At 51.3% G+C, this 26,133-nt stretch overlaps 10 protein-coding genes across 10 annotated transcripts; 5 read left to right on the top strand and 5 right to left on the bottom strand.

Moving 5' to 3' along the window:
• Nucleotides 1-1,246: 1,246 nt before the first annotated feature.
• N7532_010610 (KRI1 family protein) lies at nucleotides 1,247-3,111 on the bottom strand (the record flags this gene model as incomplete). The annotated part of the gene is made up of 2 exons (XM_056623101.1): nucleotides 1,247-2,871; nucleotides 2,940-3,111. 2 exons carry the CDS (start codon nucleotides 3,109-3,111, stop codon nucleotides 1,247-1,249), a joined length of 1,797 nt encoding a protein of 598 aa, XP_056470517.1.
• A 379-nt stretch (nucleotides 3,112-3,490) lies between these two features.
• Nucleotides 3,491-7,998, top strand: N7532_010609 (uncharacterized protein; the record flags this gene model as incomplete). The annotated part of the gene is made up of 6 exons (XM_056623100.1): nucleotides 3,491-3,546; nucleotides 3,605-3,968; nucleotides 4,045-6,547; nucleotides 6,598-6,684; nucleotides 6,748-6,969; nucleotides 7,022-7,998. The coding sequence occupies 6 exons, from the start codon at nucleotides 3,491-3,493 to the stop codon at nucleotides 7,996-7,998; spliced, it is 4,209 nt and encodes a 1,402-aa protein (XP_056470516.1).
• A 240-nt stretch (nucleotides 7,999-8,238) lies between these two features.
• On the bottom strand, nucleotides 8,239-8,850 carry N7532_010608 (uncharacterized protein; the record flags this gene model as incomplete). Its single annotated transcript, XM_056623099.1, has 1 exon — nucleotides 8,239-8,850. One exon carries the CDS (start codon nucleotides 8,848-8,850, stop codon nucleotides 8,239-8,241), a length of 612 nt encoding a protein of 203 aa, XP_056470515.1.
• Nucleotides 8,851-9,381: 531 nt separating this feature from the next.
• On the top strand, nucleotides 9,382-10,733 carry N7532_010607 (UDP-galactose transporter HUT1; the record flags this gene model as incomplete). The annotated part of the gene is made up of 2 exons (XM_056623098.1): nucleotides 9,382-9,611; nucleotides 9,662-10,733. The coding sequence occupies 2 exons, from the start codon at nucleotides 9,382-9,384 to the stop codon at nucleotides 10,731-10,733; spliced, it is 1,302 nt and encodes a 433-aa protein (XP_056470514.1).
• A 189-nt stretch (nucleotides 10,734-10,922) lies between these two features.
• N7532_010606 (peptidylprolyl isomerase) lies at nucleotides 10,923-11,486 on the bottom strand (the record flags this gene model as incomplete). The annotated part of the gene is made up of 3 exons (XM_056623097.1): nucleotides 10,923-11,077; nucleotides 11,133-11,235; nucleotides 11,358-11,486. 3 exons carry the CDS (start codon nucleotides 11,484-11,486, stop codon nucleotides 10,923-10,925), a joined length of 387 nt encoding a protein of 128 aa, XP_056470513.1.
• Nucleotides 11,487-11,815: 329 nt separating this feature from the next.
• N7532_010605 (uncharacterized protein) lies at nucleotides 11,816-12,707 on the top strand (the record flags this gene model as incomplete). Its single annotated transcript, XM_056623096.1, has 2 exons — nucleotides 11,816-11,933; nucleotides 12,064-12,707. 2 exons carry the CDS (start codon nucleotides 11,816-11,818, stop codon nucleotides 12,705-12,707), a joined length of 762 nt encoding a protein of 253 aa, XP_056470512.1.
• A 986-nt stretch (nucleotides 12,708-13,693) lies between these two features.
• On the top strand, nucleotides 13,694-17,660 carry N7532_010604 (putative histone deacetylase complex subunit (Hos4); the record flags this gene model as incomplete). Its single annotated transcript, XM_056623095.1, has 2 exons — nucleotides 13,694-17,198; nucleotides 17,257-17,660. The coding sequence occupies 2 exons, from the start codon at nucleotides 13,694-13,696 to the stop codon at nucleotides 17,658-17,660; spliced, it is 3,909 nt and encodes a 1,302-aa protein (XP_056470511.1).
• A 659-nt stretch (nucleotides 17,661-18,319) lies between these two features.
• On the top strand, nucleotides 18,320-18,836 carry N7532_010603 (40S ribosomal protein eS12; the record flags this gene model as incomplete). Its single annotated transcript, XM_056623094.1, has 2 exons — nucleotides 18,320-18,656; nucleotides 18,712-18,836. The coding sequence occupies 2 exons, from the start codon at nucleotides 18,320-18,322 to the stop codon at nucleotides 18,834-18,836; spliced, it is 462 nt and encodes a 153-aa protein (XP_056470510.1).
• A 2,941-nt stretch (nucleotides 18,837-21,777) lies between these two features.
• Nucleotides 21,778-22,476, bottom strand: N7532_010602 (uncharacterized protein; the record flags this gene model as incomplete). The annotated part of the gene is made up of 2 exons (XM_056623093.1): nucleotides 21,778-22,254; nucleotides 22,438-22,476. The coding sequence occupies 2 exons, from the start codon at nucleotides 22,474-22,476 to the stop codon at nucleotides 21,778-21,780; spliced, it is 516 nt and encodes a 171-aa protein (XP_056470509.1).
• Nucleotides 22,477-23,579: 1,103 nt separating this feature from the next.
• N7532_010601 (MDR family MFS transporter) lies at nucleotides 23,580-25,633 on the bottom strand (the record flags this gene model as incomplete). Its single annotated transcript, XM_056623092.1, has 8 exons — nucleotides 23,580-23,954; nucleotides 24,012-24,172; nucleotides 24,225-24,728; nucleotides 24,781-24,852; nucleotides 24,907-24,930; nucleotides 24,985-25,159; nucleotides 25,219-25,270; nucleotides 25,515-25,633. The coding sequence occupies 8 exons, from the start codon at nucleotides 25,631-25,633 to the stop codon at nucleotides 23,580-23,582; spliced, it is 1,482 nt and encodes a 493-aa protein (XP_056470508.1).
• Between the last annotated feature and the right edge of the window lie 500 nt (nucleotides 25,634-26,133).

Here is a 26,133-nt window from a genome sequence, read left to right as displayed (position 1 = left end):
GTAAATTAAAACTACGGTCAATTCCTAGCCGACTACTTTCATCTCCCCCGTCGCCCAGTTTTGGTCTGCTATGTCGCTGCTCCGATCGTGAAAACCCTGCGTAGTCCGGAGCAACGGCGTCCAAGCGCGCCCAGTGGACACGTATGGGTACGTGTATTAGCCCCGGCCAATGCCGGGCCTCCACACGCCGGGGCAACCTCCTTTTCCCTGCCCCGAGTATCCGAGTGTCGACCCGGTTTGCCTGGAGAAGTTGCCACCGATAGAGTCGGTTTATGGTTCACGAGGACACAGGGCCGATCTTGAAGAATTTTATATCTGCTCGTGATTAGCGCCCGGTCCAGAGTCCGACCAACAGAGAACAACATTTAGATTCCTGAGCCTAAACTGGGATTTTGTTCCCATCGGGAAATCTAAACACAGACTTTTCCAATGCTCCGGAGCATCTATGAGAGCTTGCGTTTAATGTATGGACTTCGTATGTAAGAGACGACCGGTTCGATCGGAGTATCATCAGCATACCCTGCAGAGTAGCCTTGCAGGCGATATGATACCCTTTCTGGCCACGCTTGTCCAGTTGCCAATGGTAATTCAATATGAGACATTTTCACAGCTGCTATTTATGTATCGGTACAAGGTTTACGGTGGATGTGAGCCGCATATGCAATGTACCGCGACAAGGCCAGGGACGGGCCAATCTCGAGCTCGGTGGGTCCGCTTGCCTGCCTGCAGCACTATACAACCTCCGACATACCTTGGTAGGTGATGAACAATTGTCTTCGGAAAAACAACTCCTGTCAATTGGCAACAATAACCAAGGACAAGCGAGGATAATCAGCTTTTATATAGATCCATTGTTACAAATCGGACTCGTCAATGCTTCACAAGAGTTGCTTTTTACTTTGTAATAGCCCCTGTATGGCGAAATATATATCTGCTTCCAATGGATACCTCTCAACAGAGCTTCTGGTCTGTAAAGGTGCAACGAGTATCATACTTACTGGAGAAATTAAGGGGGGCAAAATCAAGACACAATTTATACTGCACCCACGCCATATCGCTTGTTGAGCGTGCTTAGGGATATGGAGTCGAAAAGGGTATACTCAGAATTCACCTGGGCAATCTCCAGCAAATAATCGTCATATACCATAGGTATGTAAAAAATAAATAAATACATAATCAAACAAACGCCAGTATCCCAATGACAACTTTAAGTTATTGACATTATGACAGCTTTTGGCGCCTGCGCTTAGTTCTTCTTCGAACGCTTTCTCTTCTTCTTTTGGCCACCGCCCTCACGAATGTCCAGCTTAGTCTCATTACCATCGGCCTCTTCCTTCTTATCCTCTGGGCTCTTGGTGCCAAAGTTGAAGACAGGACCATCCTCATTGCCAAAGGTGTCCTTCCGCCATTGACGGAGGCGGGCCTTCTTGCCGAGCTTCCTCTCGTCCTTGGCCTTCTTCTCGGCTTCACGGAATGAAGCGTACTTCTTCAGACCGGCGAATTGGTTCAGTTGGGCATCGTCGGCCATCAGGATATCCCGAGCAGTTAAACCGAAGCTTTGCGGCGAGGTCTCGCGGTAGCGGAAGCGAGTGGCGTTCTTCTTGGTAGCACCGGGGAGCAGGGTGATGTCAAGGTCGAGGTTACGGTCGACGGCCTCTTCAATACGGAGACGGTCTTTGCGGGCCTCGCGCTTCTGGTCACGCTTCTCTTCGGCCTTGCTCTTCTTGGGTTTGGACTGCTCCTCATCGGCCTCCTCATCTTCATCGCCAGAATCCACAGCAGGCTTGTCCTCTTCATCTTTGTAGTCGGGAATCAAGTCAGTGATGTCGATATCATCATCCCACTCAGGCTTCTTGGGGTGCTTCTTCCCAGAAGCATCCTTGTCGGCATAGTAGTCTTCTCCAAATCGTTTCTCCATCTCCTCCTCCCATTCTTTATCATCCCAAGCGCCATCCAGGAAACGGGCCCAATCCTCATCAGTGAACTCGGAGGCGCGCATACCGGCAACCTCCTTGATCTCGTTGACCCGAGTCTGAAGCTCCTCCATTTTGAGTTTGCGTAGGCGATTCTTCTCAGTTTCTCGCCGTTTCTTCTCTTCATCCTTCTGCTGACGCTCGGCCTCACGGAGCTTCTTACGCGAGCTCTTTTCCTCCCGACGGACGGAAAGACTGTTGGTGGTATCACGGGCGTGGGTGATCAAAGTCTCGTTGAGCTTGTTGGGGTCTTCGAAACGGAAATTGTAGGCCACCTCGAAAGCATCGGCCCGATCCACTTCATCATCGTCATCCGAATCAAACTGGTGCGCTCTTTGCTTTTCGCTCTCGGGGATCCATGCGCGCGAGGACATGAAGTTGGAAAGGAAAGTTTCGGGGTCCTTGTCGGCGTTCTGAATATCAAGCTCGACCTTTTCTTCCTCTGGCTCTTCTTGACCGGGCTTGCGGACCAGAAAGTCATCTGCATCTTCCATCTCATCGTCGGAACCTTGTTCGTGCATAGCCTTGACAACCTCATCCTTCAGGTCGGCCTGCTCCTGCGCAAAGGTCTTGGGGGCATTTTCCTCCTCTTCAGCGGGGTTGATTCCCCCCAGCAGGTTCTGGCGGTGGTAGTCGTGCAGGGTCATCGTCTTTTCCTTCTTTTCCTTGGGGGCAGCGTCGGCGTCTTCCTCAGGTTGGGTGTAGAAAGTCACGTTGCTGTCGTACACGGCGGGGTCCTTGGAGCGAATTGCCTTAAGGGTGGCCATGATCTCAGCATCGAGAGCCTTGGTGGCCAGCTCTCCATCCTCATCTTCCTCCTCATCATCTGAGGACTCCTCATCTTCGGATGGTTCGTCACGCCGCTTGCCCATATTGGTCTTGCCATACTTGGCTTCCACTGCATAAAGAGAATTGCGATTAGCAATGTTTCAACAGCACAACCATGAAGATAATGGGGAGTCGTACACCTAGCGACCTCTTCTCTTTTCTTGTTATACTCGAACCGTTTGGCGTAATCGGCATTCACTTTGAAGGCAGTCTCAGGCGACTTGCCCAGCGAAACACCGCCAGCATCATCGCCGGAATCCGAGCTGTCGTCTTCCCAAAGAGTGCGCGGTTTCTTCGAAGGAGGCTCCATTGTCTGTGTCTGCCAGAATCTCTCTTCGTCTCGGCGAAATCTACAGCGCGGGCGCCGGCAGAAAGAAAAAATTCACACACCGCTTTCTGCCACGAAACCGGCTTGGTGCCTTGGTGCCTTGAGGCCTTAGCGCCTTTGTGCCTGACAGGTTAGGCCCCAACTCGTCCAAACGCCTGACGTAGCCAATTAAATCAAGAGTCCAGAGCAGCGAGGTTCAAGTTCGATCCGCTGACTAGCACGTAGACAGCTTTTTCCAGACGCTCTTCTCTCCTGACCCTACCCTCTACTATCTGAAGCAGCCGAAAGAGGGCCTGATTGATCTCCCTACATCTGCGGTTTCCCTGCTCGCGTCGAGTGTATGGCTGGAGGCATGCACTAGATGTCGACCCAAGCGCACACCCCGTTACCCCAAGTCGGGAAGCTCGTGAGCGTGGTGTATGTCCAGACGCGTCTCGATTGACCGATCAATGCTAACATTGCATCTTAATTCTAGTCCGGTTGGCTTGAAAGAAGCCGCCCTCGACTCGCCGACCTTCCGCGCCACCACCCATCATTTCTGCGACCAGATCGAGTTCATTGAGAGATGGCTTGACGGATATGCCAAAGCTGCGACCAAACTCGCCTCCGAGCTGGCGACCTTGGAGAGTGTAGTGAGCAGCTTCCTTTCCTACTCTACGCACCCCTTGGTCGTCTCCGAGGCCGTGGTCGATCATGATCATACCCTGTTGGCGATGAGGAGGTGTGGGGAAGGATCGAGGGACCTATGGAGTGGACTGGTTACGGCGACGAAGAAGATGGAATCCTTGATCGCCGAGCCCATTCGAGCTTTCATGCATGAGGATTTGCGCCATTTTAAGGTATTATTCGCGGTGGCCCCTCTGTGACCTCGAGGTTTCGTTTTAATGTGGATCTGACTTTGGATGATTGTTATAGGAAACCCGCCGCGCCCTCGAACACGCACAAAAGTCATACGATTATCTGCAGGCTCGATATTCTGCTCAGTCCAAATCTAAAGAAACCTCGGCATTGAGAGAAGAAGCATTTCAGCTGCACGAAGCCCGCAAGATCTACCTCAAGACGTCCCTGGACTTCTCGGTCCAGGCTCCCCAGATTCGCAATGCACTTGACCGACTTCTCGTTCTAGTTTCCTTCGACCAATGGCGCGAATTCCGATCCTTCCACAATAATAATTCGGTGACGTTCTCGAAGTGGGCGGGTGAGATGGACCGTATCAAGGGCTGGATTCATGAGATGGAATCTAGTGACCGGTCCTCCAAGCGGGAGCTTTTGTCTACCAGAAAGCAAATTGAAGAGGTTGCAGAGGTAGCGGCAAGACCTTCTCGTGAATTGGAGGATTACTCCGTCTCGACAGTTCCTTACCTCGGTTCTCGTCCTTTGTCAACGCTGAACATGGGCAAGGATGTGCGACCTGAGAAACAAGGATGGGTAAACTTGCGGACTCTCTCTGGAAAGCCGACTCGGACTGTGTGGGTGAGACGCTGGGCGTTCCTGAAACACGGTATTTTCGGGTGCCTCGTGCAGGGTGCACGCACTGGCGGTGTCGAAGAAAGTGAGCGAATTGGAGTATTACTATGCAGTGTTCGCCCAGCTTTCCAGGAGGAGCGCCGGTTCTGCTTCCAGGTGAAGACTAAGAACAACAACATCGTGCTGCAAGCGGAGACCCAGAAGGAGTTGATGGAGTGGATCGGTGCTTTTGAGGCTGCCAAACAAAAGGCCCTGGAAAACCCCTCCAGCACCGAAATCTCGGTTTCTGGAAAATCCACCGTTCAAGATCCAGCCTTTTCAATCTCCCAACCGCCTGCGCCTGAGTTTACGGCCGACCCATCTGATTCTTTGACTCCTCATACCGCTGATGAACCAAGCGGTAGTGAGCGTAGCTCGACCCTACCTGTCCCAGACCATGTGCATGATGGCATGGCCCACAGAAAGAGCACCGACGTGAGCGGTCGCAGACTTACTGGCTTGGACGGCGAAGGCTCTACTAGGGATCACGCCAGAGAGCACACCAATCGGATTATTCAAAAACTGGACCTTCATCGCAAATCAAATAATGCAGCACCCACATCTCCCTTAATCCCGGGTCCTGTGGGTGGAATTGCTAGCCTTATTTCGGCCAGCCATAATATCCTCCCCTACCAAGGCACTGCTCCTGTTAATGTGGCTGACGGCCAAAACAGAGGCCGAAGCTTGAGCAATCTTGACGAACCTGGATCGAACTTGGCACCTCCTACGCTTGCAAACCCACCGGCCCCAACAAGTATGAGTAAGGCTGCAGTGGTTGTCAGCAATGAAAGAGGCATTGGTCTGGGGCTCGTCGATAGCACCGGTGGCATGCCTAGTGGAATGATGGCAAATCTATGGGGTAGTTCCAATTGGGGCTTCATCAATAAGCTACAGCGGGAACAAGCTCAAAACGCAAATAGAGACCATGATTCAGCGGAAGATCGACCCTCGTCGGCAAAGAGTGATTCGTCGAAACGAACTATTGCTGCACAGGCAGACCAGCCCGGTGACACGTCGGGTTCCCGGCAGCCATCTGGTCCACGCCACAGACAAACAGTGAGCCTTGATGGCGACGCCTCCAAGATCCAGCGGGCTGCGGTGGGTATCGTTGAAACCGAGTACCCCGCAGTCTACCCGCAGTCTCTGAAAATCCAGGATTCTCAATTCCGATTGCTATTCCCTGATGTCAAGAGAGAGGAGTCCTTGGTACTGGTTTTCAGGGCAACGTGGAACCCGAATGACCAGCAGGAGTTCCCTGGCAGAGCATATGTTACCACTCAGTACATCTATTTCTACAGTCACCATTTCGGACTGGTGCTGACCACAAGCGTGTCACTGGATAGCATCAAAGAAGTGACGGCTGCCCCTGGAAGAGACTGTGACTTCCTTTTCCTGCACACCATTCCTCCCCTTGGAAGCGACACGCCTGGGCGCATTACGATCAAGACTTTCCTTGAGCCCCTTCGACTCCTCCAAAAGCGCTTGAACTATCTGATCCAAGGCTCTATTGCGGTCGAGCCTACGAGCCTGGAGAATGTCATCAAGGACTTGATCAAGTTGGACAGTGGGACACCGAACCGGCCTTCGAGCGCAGACAGCTGGGAGGACCTTTCATCCGGGCCAAATGACACAAGAGGCGACACAAACCTCGTCGCTCACGGACATGGCAAGGATTTACGGGTCCCTATCTACATTGACAAGGATCTTGATCTGGATGGTGGCAAAGGAGGTCGTGGTCATAATATTCCGAAGTTCAGACTTCCCACTCAGCCTGTTGAATACGTGCCTCAGGGAGATCTTGTTCTGTCAACCGAGAAGGTACTGGACGTGAGTCCCAAGGCATTGTTCCATATTCTGTTTGGAGACAAGAGTGCTGTTTGGCAGCTTCTGCTGCACGAGCGGCAAGCCAAAGGTTAGTAAACCATTTCTCATTCAATTACGCCTTACTAATATTCCATTCAGACATCAAGCAAGGCCCTTGGGCAAGCAATGAATCTCGACACCTCAGACGAGACTTCCATTACAAGATTGCGACAGCAAGCGCTCTTGGTAAGGCTCTTCCAAGGATAGTTCCAGCATAGAAGGATTTAGACTGACCGTTATTTCCAATAGGACACTCTCAGGAAAACGACATTTCGGATTATCAAATCATTGATGTTTTGAATGACCATTTATGCTACGTGATTACGGATAAGCGCACACCGTGGCATCTTCCCTTCCGACGATCATTCCGGTTGGTGAGCAAGGTCGTGATTACGTTCCAGGCCAAATCGAAGAGCAAATTGGCGATTTACACCAAAGTCGAGTGGCTTAAGTCTCCACTCGGTCTGAAGAGTAAGTACAGGGTTTATCGACTATATCTGGGGACCTAGCTAATATCTACCAGATGTCATCGATAAGAAAGCAAGTGACGACCTCGAGCAAGACGCTTTGGATTTAGTTGACCTAGTGAGCGATCAAGTGAGACGTCTCGGAGCACATAGTCGCACCAAGAAGGCCATCACTATTTTTGGCCACGTTGGTCGCCAGAACAACACCTCCCACTTCAACGGAGTCGGGGTCAACTTGAAGATAGAACCTCGGAAGCCGCGAACCCAGCGAACGATGCCTCAGCTCATAATGGAGATGGTGCTATCATTCCTGGAAAGCACTCTCTCTTTCTTGATGATGTCATCCTTCGATATTGTCCGCTGGTCCTGGAAGACCGTGAGCGCCCACAAGGTCATTTTGGTCTTGTTGTCATCAAGTGTATTGATGAACGGATTCTACACCTCGCGAGATACATGGGACTGGTGGCACGAGAGACACGCAAGTAATTTCATGGCTCGACTGGGAGTGCAGCCGAACATGGTCATGAGTAAGGCCATTTACATTCAAGACATCGACGAAGCAGTCGCCAACACGACACTCTGGCCCAATACCGGAAATGCCAGCAGTTGCTTCAATGCATTCCACGAGAACGCAATGCGTTATGCAGAACTACCTCTTTCCCTCAGTACTTCCGGCCCTCGAGACGCAGTGGCCAAGAGCGCAACGAAGCGTTTCCAGCAAACACGGGAACGCCTTGGGGCTTACCGGTACAACCTCCTGGTAGCCTTGCGCGTGGTGAACAGCATCGAGAAGGAAGTCATCCAGAGTGAATGGGAACGCTGGCTCCGCGAAGAACTTCGCCGTTGTCGCCAGGTCGAAATTCTTCTGAGTGGGAATAGCGAGGAAGGCGAAGCAGGCGCTCGGGCTCAAGCCGAGCGCTTCTTTGCGGAAAATACCGACAGTGTCAAGGAGTGGTATGAGAGATATTGCACCAGCTGTCAACTGGAGCAGGAGCAGGATCATCGAAATGGGCATGAGAACCTACTCGTTTGAATCTCGCTCCAATAATTCCCCGAATCCATTTGCAATGTACCCCTCCACCCTCATTCTGCATATTATACCCAGCGGTCACGCCCATGCTGCGTGGACCATGGATAATTCTCGGCGTACATATTCGAGCCGACCCTTCGCTTCTGAGCAGATATTTGGTGCAACAATGAAACTCCGTCGCTCTCTCGCCTCAACCTTGTCATATCACAAGTGCAACCGCTTGGCGTAGTGTAGATTCCCAACTTAGTTCTGTCGAGGCTTCACTTCACCCTCCTGCACAATATAATAAACCACCGTCCCTTCTCCACCCATCCCCTTGTCCACCATGCCCAAGAGTGCCCGCTTGGAGCCCCACTCCTTCGTGATATCAGCCTCCGCCCTCTTCCGATAGTACTCCTCCAGCTTCTCCGCCTTTGCTCCTTCAGGCAGAGCAACAGTGTCAGACTCGTCGTCAGCAGCAACTTCAATGTCAGACATGGCATCAAAAACAGCAGCCATGCGCCGAAGAGACCAGCGCTGTCCTTGCGCAGTGGGAATCACGAAAAGTCGCTCCGGGCGCAGGTCGTCGTCGCGGAGACCTCTTTCTAACATGTACAGTTGTTCGTCGGGGTGGGTATATACGCGGTGTGGAGGAATTCCGGAGATCAATGTAGGCCGAGGATCTTCCGCAGATGAAGCCATGTCTGCTGGTGTTGCGTGGATCTGGAGCGATGTCCAAAGGTGCTGGTATTGGAGATTGTGCAGGATTTGGAGGGTGGTTGCTGTTTGTGGGTTTGTGGAGGCGGACATGGAGTCAATGAGCTCGGTGAGCTGGGAGGGCTCCGGCATGGGGTTCTCGATCCTTTTGGTCGTCATTTCGAGGGTTATACCTGCTGTTCTCTACGCTGGAGAAAGTGCAGTAATTTAGGCTTGCGGTCCGTAGTTCACAGTGGCTTTGCGACAAGGTTGTGGAATAGGGCGGCAGTTTGTGCCTCACCGCCTACATCGAGAACTTATTGTGTACACCGCCTGCCTAATTTACTACATACGTCCATGGACACAGGTTGAATGCTGAGGGGTTCAATGGCAGGTGAGTATATCCATTAAGACCAATATTGTTCGAAAGGATTTCAATTGCACTGGGAAACTGCGGACGGTCATTGCATGCCTGGGTGAACTCCGGGCATTCTGCAGGGCGTCAGTGGGGCCCCCTGGCGATCCGCATCGATAAGATGGGAACTAAGAACACATGGCATCATCTTATTTTTTTCAGCTCCGCTCCAGGGTCCAAAGGGAAGATTCATCCATTCCCCTGCTTGATCCTGCAAATACCGCGCCTCTCGCAAATCCGTCCGTGTCCCGTGTCCATACTTTCCTGCGCTATATTACACTCAAAAGACCACCGCAATGGGCCGGCAAAAGCAACCAACGCCGCTCCAACGCGCTCCCTCATCCTCCGTGATGCACATGCCTCCGAACGAAGCCGAAGCCGTGGAGAAGTCAACAAATGGAAGCGCAAATTTTCCTTCCAATGCCAACGGCAGCGCGTCTGCTAAGGTGACGACAGCGCAAGAAACGGTCGAACCCCCCGGCTTGATGCAGCTCCTGATCTGCGTCCTCGGTATTTATGCAGCATTGTAAGAGACCCTTCTAAACAACTACATGGCCGCATATTTACAGACAACAGCCTCTCGTGGGGAGTCCTCCAGGAGGCAATCACTACAACTAGCTACCTCGTTCGTCCCGCGACGGCCGACGAACCCGAGCCCGCGACAGAGCGCTTTACCTACTCCCTCGTGCTGAACACCGTCCAGTCCTTGTTCGCGGCGATCACTGGTTTCATCTACCTCTTCTCCTCGACCCCTAAGGGCCAGAAGATGCCCTCCATCTTTCCCACCCGTCGAATCCTCTTCCCCTTGCTCCTGGTCAGCATTTCTTCGTCTCTGGCGTCCCCATTCGGCTATGCCAGTCTCGCGCACATCGACTACCTGACGTTCATCCTTGCGAAATCATGCAAACTCCTTCCAGTCATGCTCCTCCACCTCACCATCTTCCGCAAGCGATATCCCCTTTACAAATACGGTGTTGTGCTTCTAGTCACACTGGGCGTGGCCACGTTCACCCTGCACCACCCCGGCACTAGTAAGAAGGTCGCCACGTCCGCCTCGGAGCAGTCCGGCTCCTCGATGTGGGGTATTTTCTTGCTGTCGATCAACCTCCTTCTGGATGGCTTGACCAACACCACTCAAGACCATGTCTTTGCCTCCCCGAAGCTGTACACCCGCTTCACGGGACCGCAGATGATGGTTGCGCAGAACGTTCTCTCCTCCATCCTGACAGCCGCCTACCTTCTGATCATACCGCATCTCTCTCAGAGCGGTTTACTGCACAACCTGCTTCCCTTCCCCATTCCACCATCCACTGAGACGGAGATGTACTCCGCCATCTCCTTCCTTACGCGCCACCCGGAGGCCCTGAAGCATGTCCTTGGATTCGCGGCGTGCGGAGCTGTCGGACAGCTCTTCATCTTTTACACGCTGTCGCGCTTCTCATCGTTGCTTCTGGTAACTGTTACAGTTACACGGAAGATGTTGACTATGCTTCTGAGTGTGTTCTGGTTCGGTCACTCCTTGTCCGCTGGGCAGTGGCTGGGCATTGGCCTTGTGTTCGGCGGTATTGGAGCCGAAGCTGTTGTTCAGAAGCAGGAGAAGAAGGCGAAGGAGCTGGCGAAGAAGGAGGCTGCTAAGAAAGAGCAGTAGTTTTGCATCGTTTGTTTTATTTTGGAGTTTGTTTGGGTTTGTAGATATTAGGATAGGGATATCTGGGATGACTTAGAGCATCATTGCATTCAATTCAAGATACCAATTGTTATGGAATCATACATGATCAGACATGGAGTATGCTTCGATTCTGTCCGTTTCGCTTTCATAAAGGTTATTCCAACTACCTCACTTCCGGCCCTCAACCATGATGATATGGTACCCAAACCCAGTCTTCACCTCCGCGTACTTAGGACTGGCAGTCGTACTCGGCTCCAGTTCATAGGCTACTTTCTCAAAGTCTCCATGCAGACTTCCCCTCACCTTCCACCCAAGTGCGCCACCTATAAAAGAATGAACATCTTAATTGACGCTTGATTTGGACCGAGGAGAACTTACCTTGTCTCGCCTTATCCTCCGAGAACTCACGCGCTACCTCATCAAACTTCGTGCCATTGCGCAGTTTTTCCAAGGCTTCCTCTTTCTTGGAATGTTTCTCGCACTATAAGACGTCAGACGTAAGCTGTTGTCCTATGCCAAGGTTCGACATGGCAGGATTCCAAGTTTGAGTCCGAGTCTATGTCCACACGGAGACTAATAGTAGTAGACCAAACGAATACTTACCAGAATGTGTCGCACGTTAATCGAAGTCGCAGCCTTCAAACCACCCTTGCCTTTACCCTTGGCACCGGAGTCATCCGATGCCTCTTTGCCTTTGCCCTTGGCGGGGGCTTTGTTGTTCTTGGGGGCCATCGTGACGAAGTAGGTCCCAGGCAGCGTGTTTTGAACTGGGATTTCTGGTCTTCTGATGGGTGCAGGTAATTATTGGTAAGGCAGGCAGGTCGGTCAACCATGGGTGTTTGCTCGGGTGGAAAGTGGGGTGGACGCCTCAGGCAGAACGTGACGTGGGATTGGGCTCTACTCGGCCATACAGGGTACTCTCCAGATTAAGTACTCCCCTTGTCCTTGTTCAATCCCGCCGGATCGCTATCATACATCAAAAAGGTCTTTGCATCTAGGTGGAACTTTTGACATCAAATCTTGAGACGCCATCTTGAGAGGAAAAGGGCTGCACCAGGCTCATGACCCGCAATCTTGAGACCGCTCGCATCATCTCACTGCCCCCCGATGCATTCTATATCGCCGATTTCATTTCGGAGGATGAGGAGAAATGGCTTTTACAAAAGGTCAATCCCTACCGTAATTTTTCGTTCTGCTTACTTCCAAGGTTTCTCACCTCTTCGGATATATCTCGTACATGGGAATATACCCTCTCCGCCGTGAAACCACTCTCTATATATCACACCGGTTGACGAATGCCTGCAGGTAGCATCAGCGCCTATACCACGCTGGACCCAGCTATCACACCGCCGCCTTCAAACATGGCCATCCGCGCTCACCAAAACAAACACTCTACTCGACTCCCCACTACCACCCTGGCTCATATCGCCCATCATCGAGCCAAGATTCGCAGCACTAGGCATCTTTGATAACGCTCCACACGGCGCGCCTAACCATGTTCTGGTAAATGAATACCGACCAGGACAGGGCATCATGCCTCACGAAGACGGTACAGCCTATTACCCACTGGTCGCGACAGTCAGCCTGGGTGCTCCGATTGTGCTCGATCTATACGCGAAGAAGCATCGAGATCAGGCGGCCATGGAGGGTTCCGATGATAGTGATCAAGTTCCCGACTCCGGTGCGAAGCCGCAGTTTCGGATCCTCCAGGAACGTCGAAGCTTGCTTATTACGCGAGGACTACTATATACGGAGTTCCTACATGGGATTGCCGAGTCGAGGACGGATGAAGATCTGGGGCCCTACTCTATTTGTAACTGGCCGCTCTTGCGGGAGAGAGACTCGTTTCATGATGGCTGGTACCGCCGGGAGACGAGGACGAGCCTCACGTACCGAGATGTGGCCAAGGTTGCGAAGATGGGAGGAACTCTGAAGTTCATGGGCGGAAAGTGACGTCTGTTTTTGGGGAGGCGTTGATAGCTATCATTATAGTCCTATAGCAATCAGTTCCTCAGGGTAGGGTTCTTGATGACACGCTGATCTTCCGATGCCCTTTCGTGCGCAATACCCGTTCCATCCGTTAGTAGAGCTGCGATTAGCACTAATAGACATACGAAACAGGAACCATCGCTCTCCGCGGCCGCGATGGGGTCTGGCAAATCGATGGAAAAAACCTGTGTCATGACCAACCTGCAGTTCAAGGTGCCCAGCTGGAAGGTGGAGAACGCGCCCCCCGCCGATCCTCCATGGGCAGACGCGAAGGCGATGGTGCGGTGCAGTGGGAGCAGTAGCAGCAGGGCCGTAGCAGCTCCCTGAGAACAGGTCGCAGGCAGCAGGTAGCAACGAGCAGACTTCGCAGCTTGCGGTCCCGTCTGGAGCTGCAGCTGCCTGGTCGATACGCGAGAGGGCGCTGAGTGGCCGCATCGAGAGATCGCCACACGGGTGGAGCCACTGCTTTCGTCCGGAATGGGCGTCGGAGGGAGGGCCCGTGTGTGCAGGAAAAATAGGGGAGAGAGACGGGCGCAGACACTGAAGACCGAGCAGAGCTAGTGTGCTGGGAGTGGGTGGGTTGCGGCTGCGATGAGGAGGAGAGGATGATTCACGGAGTGGCCACGGCGTGCTGCCCCATTCTTTTCTCCCGTTTCCCTTCCCTTCTTCCCTCCCCATCCTTTTTCCTTCTCGACCAAACTCGCCCCCCGATTCCTCCACTCCATTTTTCTGCTCTCTCTGGGGCGTTCCGCCTCTTCCATCTGTTCTAATCTCGTGCTTCCGACTTTTCGTCTCTTCCCTCCTGCTATTTTCCTCCCACCTATTTACCCACATCAATCCCCCGATCAGCGTCTGCGAATCATTGCTGGCGTTGCCGACCACGGTCGCCCTGGCCTGTCGCGTTCTCCCAAAATGACGAGCGGAATCCTCACACATCGAGTGCTATCGCTATGAGTGATGTCGAGGCGGTCTCCTTACCCGCTGCCCTGGATGTCGATGTCGGTCAGAATGTGCTCGCCACGGTGAAGCCGGACGCTCCAGGGTCTTCATCACCCCGGAAGTCCGAGGCGGCGCCCACATCGCCCTCGCGGCGGCCCAGCCCTGGATCGCAACCGGTGGAATCGGACGAGGAAGGTCCTCCCAGTCCAAAGGCCGATTCAGAGGCAGAAACCATCATTCAGTCAGGTCGGGAATCCTTATCGCCAGAGAAGAAGAGGAAACACATTCGACACGACCCCATTCGCCAGGCAGTCGACGGGATCGATGGCAGCCTCCGCAAGAAACCGCGCATCGATGCCGACCGTGGCGATCGCCCGTCCCGGGGCCCTCGGTCCTCACGCTTTCCGAGTCCATCTCAGAGAGCTGGATCCCCCTCATCCGTCGTGAAACTCGAGAAATCAGACGACTCGCAATCCGTCACGCATGATGTTCTTAACCAGAGCAGTGCAAACGACGCGGATCGGCCACGACCCTATCGAAAGAGGAGTTTCAGCGATAGCGTGGACGAGAAGAGAGAGTGTCGACGCGATTCCCACACTAATTCGACGATCCGCGACCTCAAAAATAATAACGCCCATTTCTCCCGACCTTCCTCAACGGCTCGTTCTGTCTCCCCTACCCGTTCATCCCATCAACGATCGGTGTCAGGCTCACATCTGCCCTCCAAGAAGAAAGCTCCCATTCCTCTTACCGGATTCCAACGGCAAGGCTCGGAAGACAGACAATCAACTTCATCCTCTGCGAGTGGGTCGCCAATGCCCAGCGCTCATTTCCGAAAGCTCGGCTCGGGGGCGGGTGCATCGGCATCCCCTGCGAAACAAATGGGCCCCAAGAAGCTACGCGACAAGAGTGGCCGAACTCCTCTCGCCCGGGCATGCGCGGATAGAAAGTATGACCAGGTGGTTCAGCGTCATGGAGAAAGGCCTGAGGATTTGAATGTTCCCGACAATGCCGGCAACACGCCGTTGCAGATTGCATCTCTCAATGGCGAAGCTCCGATTGTGAAGTTCTTGTTGGGTGCCGGGTGTGAAATCAACACGAAAAATATCGACAAGGATACTCCATTGATTGATGCGGTGGAAAATGGTAATGTGGAAGTGGTAAAGCTGTTACTCGATGCTGGTGCCAACCCTCGAACGGTCAACGCTTCCGGTGACGAACCCTACGAATTAGTACCGCAGGATTTGGAGAAGGATGAATACGAGGAAATTCGGAAAGCGCTTGCCGACGCCAAAGCTAGCTCACGACCAGGTCGACGGTCTGAAGAGCAAATCGGTCCGGATACCAAGGTCTCTTCAAGACGGGCATCAGTTGCGAGCCCCTCTCGAAGCCCTCCACCGTTAGGAGGCGCTGCATCAAATCGACGGAAGACTGGTCGCAGCGAGGCAACACGAAATGATCTGCTTTGGACGCAAGCAACATCCGAGAATTTGCGAGATTTCGCCGCGAAGGGTGATGAGGTTGGTGTTGTCAGCATTCTGAATATTTTGCAAAAAGCAGACAACGCTTCCCTCATTGCGGCCGCGAAAGGAGGCCACCACGATGTCCTGTCTCTCATGTACGCCATGGGTGACGCCGATGCCGATCCGAATCCCCTGCGCGGTCAAAAGCCAGGCTATAATACCCCCATGCTCGCCGCCATTGGGCGCGGAAATACCGCTGTCATCGAACTTATCCTCTCTCAACCTGGTTTCAACCCGACCCGCCGTCTCTTCGAAGACCGAACCTATTACGAGCTCTCTAGATCTCGACAGGGTGAAAACTGGGAGGAGGAATACAACATCTTGAAGTCCGCATATGAGAAATTTGGAGGTTCTGACAAAGGTCGCAAAGACTTGTCATCACCACGACGAGCACGTGGTAAAGAGAGGGAAGATAAACGCCCAGCTCGCAAAGAGTCATCTTCACCTGTGTCTCGACCCAAGAAACTCAACGAAAGTCCGAACTCAAGTCGCCCACGATCTGCTAAGGAGGTTCAATTGTTGAAGGAAAAGAGGATGGAAAAGGAGAAAGCTCGCACGATGGGCCGCCCAAAGTCGTCTGCTCGTGACGGCGGCGATGCCCGCGCTAGTTCAGATCACGATTCGAACCGCCCCGATTCAGCGAAGCCTAAGACTGGCCTTTCAGCGCGGAGAGATAGTGAATCAAGTGGCGTGGCCCGAATGGATGAGGTGAAGAAGAGACGTCTCATTGCTGGACGTCGACCTCAAGAACGGGATCGTCGACCAAGCCTTTTCTCATCAGATTCTCTGTCAGGCCGTGAAGAACCACCCAAATCTCGTCACGATAATGCCTCCGATGCCAATACTTCTCTCAAACGCATTCGCGCCGATGACGCTTCACCCGAAAGATCGCGCTCTCGTGGGGGAGATAGTGATCATTTGTCACCTGAGCGGAAAATGAAGCGGCCGCGAGTTACTGAAGACAACGTGAAAGCAATGCCAAACGGTGCTCCGAAGAAATCAAGTGTGGCGAATGAGAGTGAGAAGACTCAAGCTCGTCGACCACTTGAAGATACTCCACGCGATAACGCCGCACCTCGCAAACCTTCTCATCCTCCGAAGAAACCAGAATCATCACATCACGCTTCCGAAAACGCATCTGCTGATAAAAACGACGAGGTCAAGAAGGAGCCTCAAGAGCCGAACACGAGCTCAGTCGCCCAAGTACCAGCAGACGATAAGCGAGAGGAACGAGAAGCAGAGAAACGCCGAGAAGCTGATCGAGAGGCTGAAGCCAAGAAAGCGGAAGCCAAGAAAGCGGAAGCCAAGAAAGCGGAAGCCAAGCAAGCTGAAGCTAAGCAGGCCGAAGCTAAGCAGGCTGAAGCTAAGCAGGCTGAAGCTAAGCAGGCTGAAGCTAAGCAGGCCGAAGCCAAGCAAGCTGAAGCTAAGCAGGCTGAAGCTAAGCAGGCCGAAGCTAAGAAGGCCGAAGAGGAACGTATCGCAGAGGAAAAACGCCGCGAAGCTGAAGCTGAAGCCAAAGCCAAAGCAGAGGCTCAGGCCAAAGCAGACGTTGAAGCTGCACGTGCTCGCGCTGCCAAGGAAGAAGCGGACAGAGCTGCCGAAGCTGCTCAAGCTGCTCGTGAGAAAGCCGAGGAAGACGACCGTAAGCGCAAGGAAGCCGAACAACGACGAGCCAAGCAAGCCGAAGACGAACGCCAGAAGAAAATGGAGTACGAGCGAGCTCGCATCATGAAGATGCGCCGCGAGGCGGAGGCCCAAGAGCAACGACGTCGTGACGCTCTCCCCGGCCGCCTTCGCGTCTCTGCCAACTACGTGGGCTCCAATGATTCCCGAGCTCGAAGCCATGCCTGGCTCAAGAATTTCCTGCCCTTAGTGACGGCGACTACCCGACAACTTGAGCCCGACTGCTCTCCAGAAACGGCGGACGAGAAGTGGATCCCCAACTACTTGGTTGCACCCTTGCTGGCAACTAACGACCTCCAGCTTTCTCAATGTAAGTTTTTCGTCCTATTGTTCAAACAAACCAGTGCACCGGCTAATTCTCTCATTAGACTCCAGCTGGGAAAAGCGCAAAGCCACGCCAACTCAGCGCGTAAACCTTTGGCGATGCACACGTCGGATGCTCGTCTACACCGACGACCCAAAGTATCACAACGCATCGTTCGCAGAGATCATGCAGCTGGACAACGAGACGCAGCCCAAGTATTTCGACATGGAACATGTCTTCTGGATCCGACTTTCTGATTTCACGGATCTCGTTCCGCATATCCCTCATATCCACGGACTCGAACTGGAATTCGTCAGCATGCACATCGACCCTGAGCCTTCCATAGCTCCGAGTGCAGCGGGTGGCTTCCAGCCCAACGGTCACGCCCCGGGCGCGTTTGCTACTGAGACAAATGGCTCCATGGGCATTAACGGTCATGGCTATCCTCGACCCGGTACATACTTCTAGTTTCCGCAGCAATCATCGCTATTCAGGTCATTGAAATTCAGCGGGCGAGGTGTAAAGGCGGATTTTGATTGTACGATTATGATACCTCTTGCGTTCTTGTAACGAATCTACTTCTATATTCGGTAGCTTAAGCCTCCAAAATGAGGAAGCGTTTATCAAATTATTCTTTTGTAAGTCATTTTAACGATTGATTCCGCAGATGCACCCGAACTCAAGCCGCTCCCCGAGTCCGGAAATCATCACGTGACTGCGACGCGATGACTAAGGTAGGGCACACACAACCGAACAGGAAAGTCGAAACCCACCAAAATTTCCTTAGCGCCTCTCCATTCAATCTCCATCACTCAAAACACCTACCTCTTCGAGGATTATCCGACTTTGACCATACCCGCTACCCGAAAAACACAGTAGCAATCAAAATGGTACGTCCTGGCCACTCAATTCGAAAGCCACTTGGCAAAGACCAGTCGAACTACAAGCATGGGTTGAAGACGGAGATTGCGACTGCGCCGCACCAACCAGCTCGCCGTCCAAGAGAACCGAGCATAGGAATTGGTCGTCGACAAGGTCAATTTTTCCAGGCAAATTCCATGCGACGACTACGACGGTCTTAAGCTCCGGCATTCGGCACAGTTCTTGCTTGCCCGCAATAATATCTAATGAATACTATAGTCGGACGGAGAAGAGACCCAGTCCAACCCCCCGTTGCCGCCGCCGATGAGGTCGAGGTTTCCGCTGACGCTGGCTCCGGCCAGATGTCCGTCCTCGACGCTCTGAAGGGTGTCCTCCGCATCTCCCTGATCCACGACGGTCTTGCCCGTGGTCTGCGCGAGGCTGCGAAGGCCCTCGACCGCCGTGAGGCCCACATGTGTGTCCTCAACGAGGGCTGCGAGGAGGAGGCCTACAAGAAGCTCGTTGTTGCTCTCTGCTCCGAGCACAAGATCCCCCTCATCAAGGTCCCCGATGGCAAGATGCTGGGCGAGTGGGTTGGTCTCTGTACGTTACCATACCCAATTTATTTATATGAGAACATTGCTAACATTGTACACAGGCACTCTCGACCGTGAGGGTAACGCCCGCAAGGTCGTCAACTGCTCTTGCGTCGTTGTCAAGGACTGGGGTGAGGAGTCCCAGGAGCGTGAGGTCCTCCTCAACTACTTCCAGACCGAGCAGTAGATTAGTTCCTAGTGGACTAGTCGTGCGATTGGTTTAGGAGGGTCGGACGCACCGTGGATGTCACTTGGGTGAATCGATGGGTGGAGGATTGACGGATGGAAATTTTGGTTTACTGGCATGAGCTGGCTTGACGGAATCTTCTGTATTGAATCTTCCCGCTATCTGCGCGGTGCACCCTGCATTGTGACCCGTTAACTCGGGATGGCGGTGCTGTGACATCTAGGCTCCTTTCTGCCTTGACAAAAATAAAACACGACGATGTGATGACAATCTTTTGCAATTGTAGACAAGTTGATCCTTGTATTCTTGCGTACATGCCGCACGAATCATTAGTTCACAAGTGAAGTTTTCGACTAGCTTTCTACCTTAAGGTGCTTGTAGCTCGCAAGTAGGTGGCTGTCTCCTGACTGCTTTACAACTAGTGTTCGATATTTGACCCAGCAGGAATGAGTGAACTCGCTTTTCGATCTCCATCCTACCAATATATGCTCGGAACTGTCATGAGATGGAACATTTGATCTGTATTGAGCCTTGTCCAGCGCTGCAATGACTCCGCGAGATTATCCAGGAAGGGGCTTGTTGAAGACGGTCTTGTGGCTTCTTCGGCTGAGGGTTGAAGAATATGCTCGATGGAAAAAGGTTGACCACCGGTCCGAATAGACGAGTACATGAATCTGTTTGAGGAGCTTTCTTCGGAGTCCAGTCTCGCTCGCTTCTTTGAACTTTCCCCTCATTCGTTTCGCTACCATTGGTATCAATGCTTGAGTTCGTCGATGGCCTCGCCCCTCTACATGGTTCTCTCTCCTTGCTGACCATAGAACATCGATGAATAGACGAGGATCTAGTATTTGCTGAAGTATTGAACCTCCAATGTGGTGGGTGGCCCCCTCGGTTCTGCCCTCTGACCCGTGGGCTCCATATGGCAGATTGCCCCCTGGGGTCAATATCACTGGTTCTGGTGGTCGGAGACCTGTGTGATCAAGGCTACCTGGAGCAGATTACGCTTGTATGTCCGATTTTGCAACTTCGTGTCAAATTCTCTGCGTGCCTCTGTGACAGCAGTGTTATTCCTTAGCGGTAGGCAGTATACTAAGGCAGGATAGTTAGCCGAGTCAGGCGTAGAAAATGCTGGCCAGTTTGTAGATACGCTTTTTTCTGGCATTTGCCTTTGCGTTTCTGTTTACAAGCATCTTTCGTCCGTTCCTCCTTGCAATTGTGGTTGACTTAGTAGCCGTTGTCTCTGCTTATCTCGTTCGATCGAGCCCATTATTTCTCGATGACCTGGCATCTCAGCCGACCCTTGCTACTGCTCGTGAGGATGGGTTGCGCAGTATCTTGAGATGGTGTAGTCATCCTCAGTACAGCCTGTTGTGCTGGTTTAGCTTCGGGCTCTGTAGTGGATGCGGCACACAATCATGCTGCACGTAACTCGATTGCGAGGCGTCTGTAATTGGTGCTCGGGTGTTTGGCCCCAAGAATATGCGAAGTAGCTGAGGCCAGTACCTTTATTTTCACAGCCTCCTCATTTGGAAATTAGGAGTCAGCTAGAAAGTACTCGAAAATAGAATAATCACGCTAAAATCGACGACCCGTATGTTCCTTGGAACTGCACAATCTCAGTGGCATGGATGTTCAGGACACCATCCTGAATTCTCGAATGACGACCCTGCTCAAGCTTATATCTGCACATCAATCTCACTGAGTATGGCTTCAGTTAAAGAATTATATTCCGAAATTTCCCAACCGTCCTTTGTACCATGCATGTTTAGAGCCCCATGGCTCGCAAGTAGATTGAGTTGCGAAAGGAGCCACGTTTGATCTGAATGGGGCAGCATGTTGAAGTTGCTTCGGATGGATGCTACTTGTTTGTTCAGATTTGGGCCTGTAAAATTTGTGCATCGGGAGTGACTAGGAGCGGAGGGGTTACACCTCTTTTTCTCTGCCAATAGACTATCAATCAGAGCACGCTGTTCGTGAAGCATTGTTGGAACATCATGCTGTTCTCCACTGTTAGAAATTCACAGAAATCAATATTCGACCGAGTAACTGGTCTGTTTCAAGGACATTCTTCCTTGCCCTTGTATGAATATGTCCCGCATACATGATAACGTCTAGTAGTAAAAGCATTGTCGACTTAAACCAAATTACCTCTGAGTGCTCAACATCAGGCTCACTCAGGACATTCGGACATTCCTGATCTTCATTGTCGTCTGTTGATAGCGAGTATTGTTGCTGTTCCCAGAAGAATCAGCGTCATTGATCATCTGCTGGATCTGTTGCAGGACCTCTTCGCATTGCTTCAAACCATGCTGGACAGTGCGATATGCCTCTGGCGAACAAAGTTTCGACTGTTCATCCTGCTTGAGACTTTCGTCTAATTCACGCAGAATGGCACATGTTAGGTGACGTCGCTCGATAGAGCCTGGATTGACTGGAGAGTCTGGTAGATCTGCGATCTGAATTATACTGGCCGCAATCCCTACAACTTCAAGGCAATATATTTTCGACGAGATAATCGACCGACGGATGACATGAGTCGGTATGAGAGGGAAGAAGTGAGGAGAAACCAGGAGGCTGAATATTTGAGTTGCTGTCGGAGCAGCGCTCGACATCAGCCTCAGCCTCGCCTCCGTGCTGGCTTTAGGACTGCCGGGCATGGCCTGAAGGATAAACTGAGATAACGTGATAACGATTCAGATCGTATTTGAACACAAACTCCTTCATTTCGTCTTTCATCCATATTTTGAAGGTGCTTGAGAGTTCAAAATCGGGAATCAGGTGACTATGTTGGGCTACAACAGGTATTTGCGGATAATCAATTGGAAAACTACTTTTCTTCTGCTCACAACAATCAATTTGCATCACTAGATTAAGGATCTCCACAACATATGAACAACAGAGCCATAACCATAATGATCAGCGTTTTCCAGATGCCCTACTACTACCGACCTCTTGAGATCACTCTCCCTTGCCTTTCAGACGATTGGAGAGTCAGACTTGATGCCAATGCCAGGATAGTCACATTGATCAGAAATCCTTGAGAGCTTTGACTTCCATGAGACGATCGAGCTGTATTCTCACCCGGCCTAACAAAGCTGAGAGTAGGGCAGTTGAAGAAGCCATCGTTGGTGACCAAAGATGCGAGTATTCCCTTGACGAAGCCCTCGAACAACTCGTAGTTGTAAGAAATGGTAGGCTGGGCCTGATCAGACACGATATCGAAGACGCTCTCGACGAGGAAGCATCCGAGCTGGGAAACAGTCGTGGAACTAAGATCAATTTCGAGAGGAACGAAGTTGTCCAGGCGTTGGTTCGCACCTAGCTCGTGGGGTTCCAGGAGGAAGAGATCGAGGGCCACAGCCAGAATGGAAGCGAGTATGAATGCTTCTCCGCGGCGGTACCGGTTCTCACGGAATGTCTCGTTCAAAAGAATGGGGCAATGTTGTTGTAATCAGGTCCGTCCGGGGCTATCTAGTTCGTAAGACCTTCGTACAGGATGACTCGCTCGGCGTGGGAGTCTGCAATGCAAATCACGTTGTCGGTAACAGCAATATCTGGTACTGAGGAAAAGACGGGAGCATACCTGCGAAACATTTCACACCGGCAAAGAATCCGGGGTTGATAGACCACGAGTGGTCATATCGGAGCGCCTGAATAAGAGCATGTTAGAGATGCTGATTTGAGGCGGTAGAAAAGTAGTCACCTACTCGGTCTGAAGCTTGCGCCTCGGCACCAAAAGGCCCACCACGCTCGTCGTCAATCTTCACGTACTCTTCCCATCGTTGCAGGATGAAATTGACATTGTTTCCGAAGTACGTATCTTGACTCGTGATGCTAACATCGGTTTACACCAACAAGAAGCTAAGGTGAACTATTTGCGCTGTGACCTTGTTCTCAGTCTCTTGAGCCCTACACAATCAACAAGCAGGATAATCGCGTCATGATGGGACTTCAGATTTCAAATCCTCAAGTCCAAGTAGATTGTCAATTGCGACGGCCATTGCAGATTTTTTGAAATAGAAGGAGGTCAATGTTGCGAGAAGGAGTGGAATTAACAAACGAGATAAGTATTATAGAGCGAAGTCAAAAGTGAGGGTTCGTAAATTGCATCAATGTCGCGAACAGGGTTCTGAATGGAGTATGGGGGTGTCTACGGGGTTATGGTGGCCTGGACCTTTCGCCACCTAGCAAGCAATGCTGATCGGTTTCGAAAGCTTGGAAACAGCCAATGGGAAGATGGGCATCACAGATCACCAGGATCCTGCATACAGAATTTGTCGAAAGGAACCAGGCACGGTCCGCCGATCGGATCACACCAGCTACCCTAATTTAGTTCGATTAGGAACATGCATGTTTTCTACGAACAATCCAAGTGTGGTCATTTTGACTAAGATTGAACGAATACCCTGGATTTCGGGAGCATCTGGTAGTTCTCAAGAGTTCCTGCAGAAAGGTGAAGGGTTTGGAGAATTTATTCCATAGGGCTCATGCTCCCGCAATACAAGTTTCGGATGCCATTGATCAAAGTTCCCGAATACGACAGCACGCGACGAGGGAAAAGCTTGACTCTCATCAAGCTTTTAATTTTTAATTTTTCTTGGCTTCACCTTTCCGGAGATTTTGAAAAGTATAACTATCAGATTTAAATCATTATCCATTATGAATAGGTGATTTCTATGTGTCTAAATGATATGAGCAGATACACACTGCAATATTCATGATATGGCACCGTGGCCTGAGGCTTCAAACGTTCTCAGGAGAAGGCTTCTTCTTCCTGACATCTTTCCATCCCATACCGAATGCGAAAAAGACACAAACAGCACCAAGTGCAGCCGCCATGTAGAAAACGTGATCCACACTCTTCGAGTACGCTGTCAAGACACCCGGAAGATCCTCGGCAGAAACCACATCACGAATGCCTGTGGCTCCTGCAGCAACAACGGCAGCTGCGTTGGCATTTGGCGCATGTTCTGGGATTAATGACTTGAGACCAGTTGAGAAAATCACATCGGCAAAGGTGAGGAATACTGCTCCGGAGAGAGTTTGGATGAACATGAGAATAGCCATTCCAACGGAAACCTGGCTAGGCGCGAGAGCGTTTTGAATCGCAATCATGGGCTAAACATTATCAGCATAAAGATGATATCATACCATTTTCTCTTGGGAAAAACTTACCGTTTGGAAACCGGCTCCGCGACCTGCACCCATGAGAATTTGATAGCCGACCCATTTACCGGTCGATGTGTCAGGGGATAATGTCGATATGAGACCATTACCGATGGCGGTTGCCACACCACAGAAAACGGCCCATGGAAGGTAGTATCCGAGTCTCCCAACTGAAAGCAGAGTTAGCTTTGCATTGCAGAATTTCGTCTGAAGTCCACTCACTGAGAAGTCCTGACATAACAGCAAAGACTAACTGTGCCAGGATGCTAGGGAGAATATAGACTCCGCTCATCATAGGTGATCCGTTTTTAATCGATTGAAAGTAGACCGGAAGGTAGTATGAAGCGGAGAGTACCATGGCGAAGAGTGTCACCATGACAAGACAGCTCGACCACACAATCCTCTTCGCGATCATCGCAAGAGGAATCATCGCTTTATCGCCCTGGTGATGCTCCCAGAGAACGAAGACAATGAATGTGCCACCTGCACCACAGAAAAGGCCAATCACGGTAGCACTGTTCCATCCATATTTGTTTTGCCCGTATTCAAGTGCAAGAAGAAGCTGAATGGCAGCGGGTGCAAAAAGAACAAAACCGGTAAGATCAAGCTTCTGAGTGATAGTATCGAATGCTGACTTGATTGACGGTTTAGCAATTTGATCAGGAATCTCAATGAAAATAAGCATCAATGCTACCAAACCGCCGATGGGCAAATTGATGTAAAAGCCTTGTACAAGGATTAGACAAGCCGGAAACTCATCGGACGGAAAAGGACTTACACCATCTCCAGGTTGTGTACTCTGTAAAAGCACCTCCAATAAGAGGACCGAATGCTACACCGAGCTGACAGACTAAGATATGGACTTAGTGGAAGCCTAAGAGAAAGGGGTTTCAAGAGCACTTACATCCCATAATCATCCCAAAAAGAGCTGAAGTCTGTTAATTTGAGACTGAAGCACGAGTGGAAAAGTGAGCTGACTCACTTGGGGCCTTGTGCAGGGGTGCAGATGCCGAGACGATAGTCAATGCACCATTCATTAGCCCCGAGGAGCCGATGCCGGCGATTGCTCTTGCGATAATCAGCATTTTCGAAGATGTTGCGAGGCCACATAGAAGCGAGCCAAGCTCAAAGATAAAGAAGAATACCAGAAACGTCCACTAGCTCGTTGTCAATACTGCATTCTGGATTTTTTCGGGACAGAGTAAACACAACGCACCTTGGAGGTAAAATTCGTATAGATTCTCCCGGTAAGGGGCTGCAAACAGGCGCTGTTATACAGTGAGTGAGTGTTCATATGACCAAATAAAAGGGCATTAGACATATACCTTGCAATTTGATATGAGCTTCCGTACCAGCCAAGATCCTCAAGTGAATGAAATTTGGTTGTGATTACGGGAATGGCCTTTTCTTCCTCTTAGCAACATTCAAAGCTCTAATCAGAACAAAGCATACAGTGACAATGATAGCTGTATCCAGAAGCACCAAGAAACAAACTAAAGTAACTGCGCTCACAACCATAAAAGTTTGAAACCCGTCAGGTATACTCGTTCTTCATCTGTGGATTCGCTGACAGCTGGTGCTTTGTCCACTGAACTCCGTAAAGAAGAGTCAGATGCAAATTCCTTCGACATTGCTTGAGATGTCTGTTCTGGATGGCTGTTTGAATGCTCCGCAGAGGTTGGCTTATTTTCGCTCATCATCCTCAGGTCAGATCTATTATTGATGTTGTTGAGATGTACACGATGAATCGACCCAACGATAGTTTTCGCGCTTCGGCCTTATAACTCTCCCACGATGGAAATTGGCCAACGCCGATTGAAAAGCCCGACTTCCTGAAATAGCCAGAAACAAGACTCATAGTCCACCTGGTGAACGAAGGATTCTTACTTGCAGGGGTCTATGTCCTCCTATTGGTGTATTGGGCGTCTGTGGCCGGCGTGGGGGTCAATCCCGAAACCCGAAACCCGACCGGCCGTGATGAGATGGAAGGACACCGAAGCCTGCCTGCCACGTATGGAGGTTGATAGTGTTGTTCCCCATTAAATTCGTCAAAAGCGACAAGCCTTTTTTTAAATTTCAAAAGCGATGTAGATTACTTTCCGCGCAAGAAGGTACTTCGCTTTTCAATCAA

Source organism: Penicillium argentinense (assembly GCF_028826775.1).
Source record: "Penicillium argentinense strain IBT 30761 chromosome Unknown utg000010l_segment0_segment0, whole genome shotgun sequence".
Classification (NCBI taxonomy): Eukaryota; Fungi; Ascomycota; class Eurotiomycetes; order Eurotiales; family Aspergillaceae; genus Penicillium; species Penicillium argentinense.
This window is presented reverse-complemented; position numbering and strand designations above follow the sequence as displayed.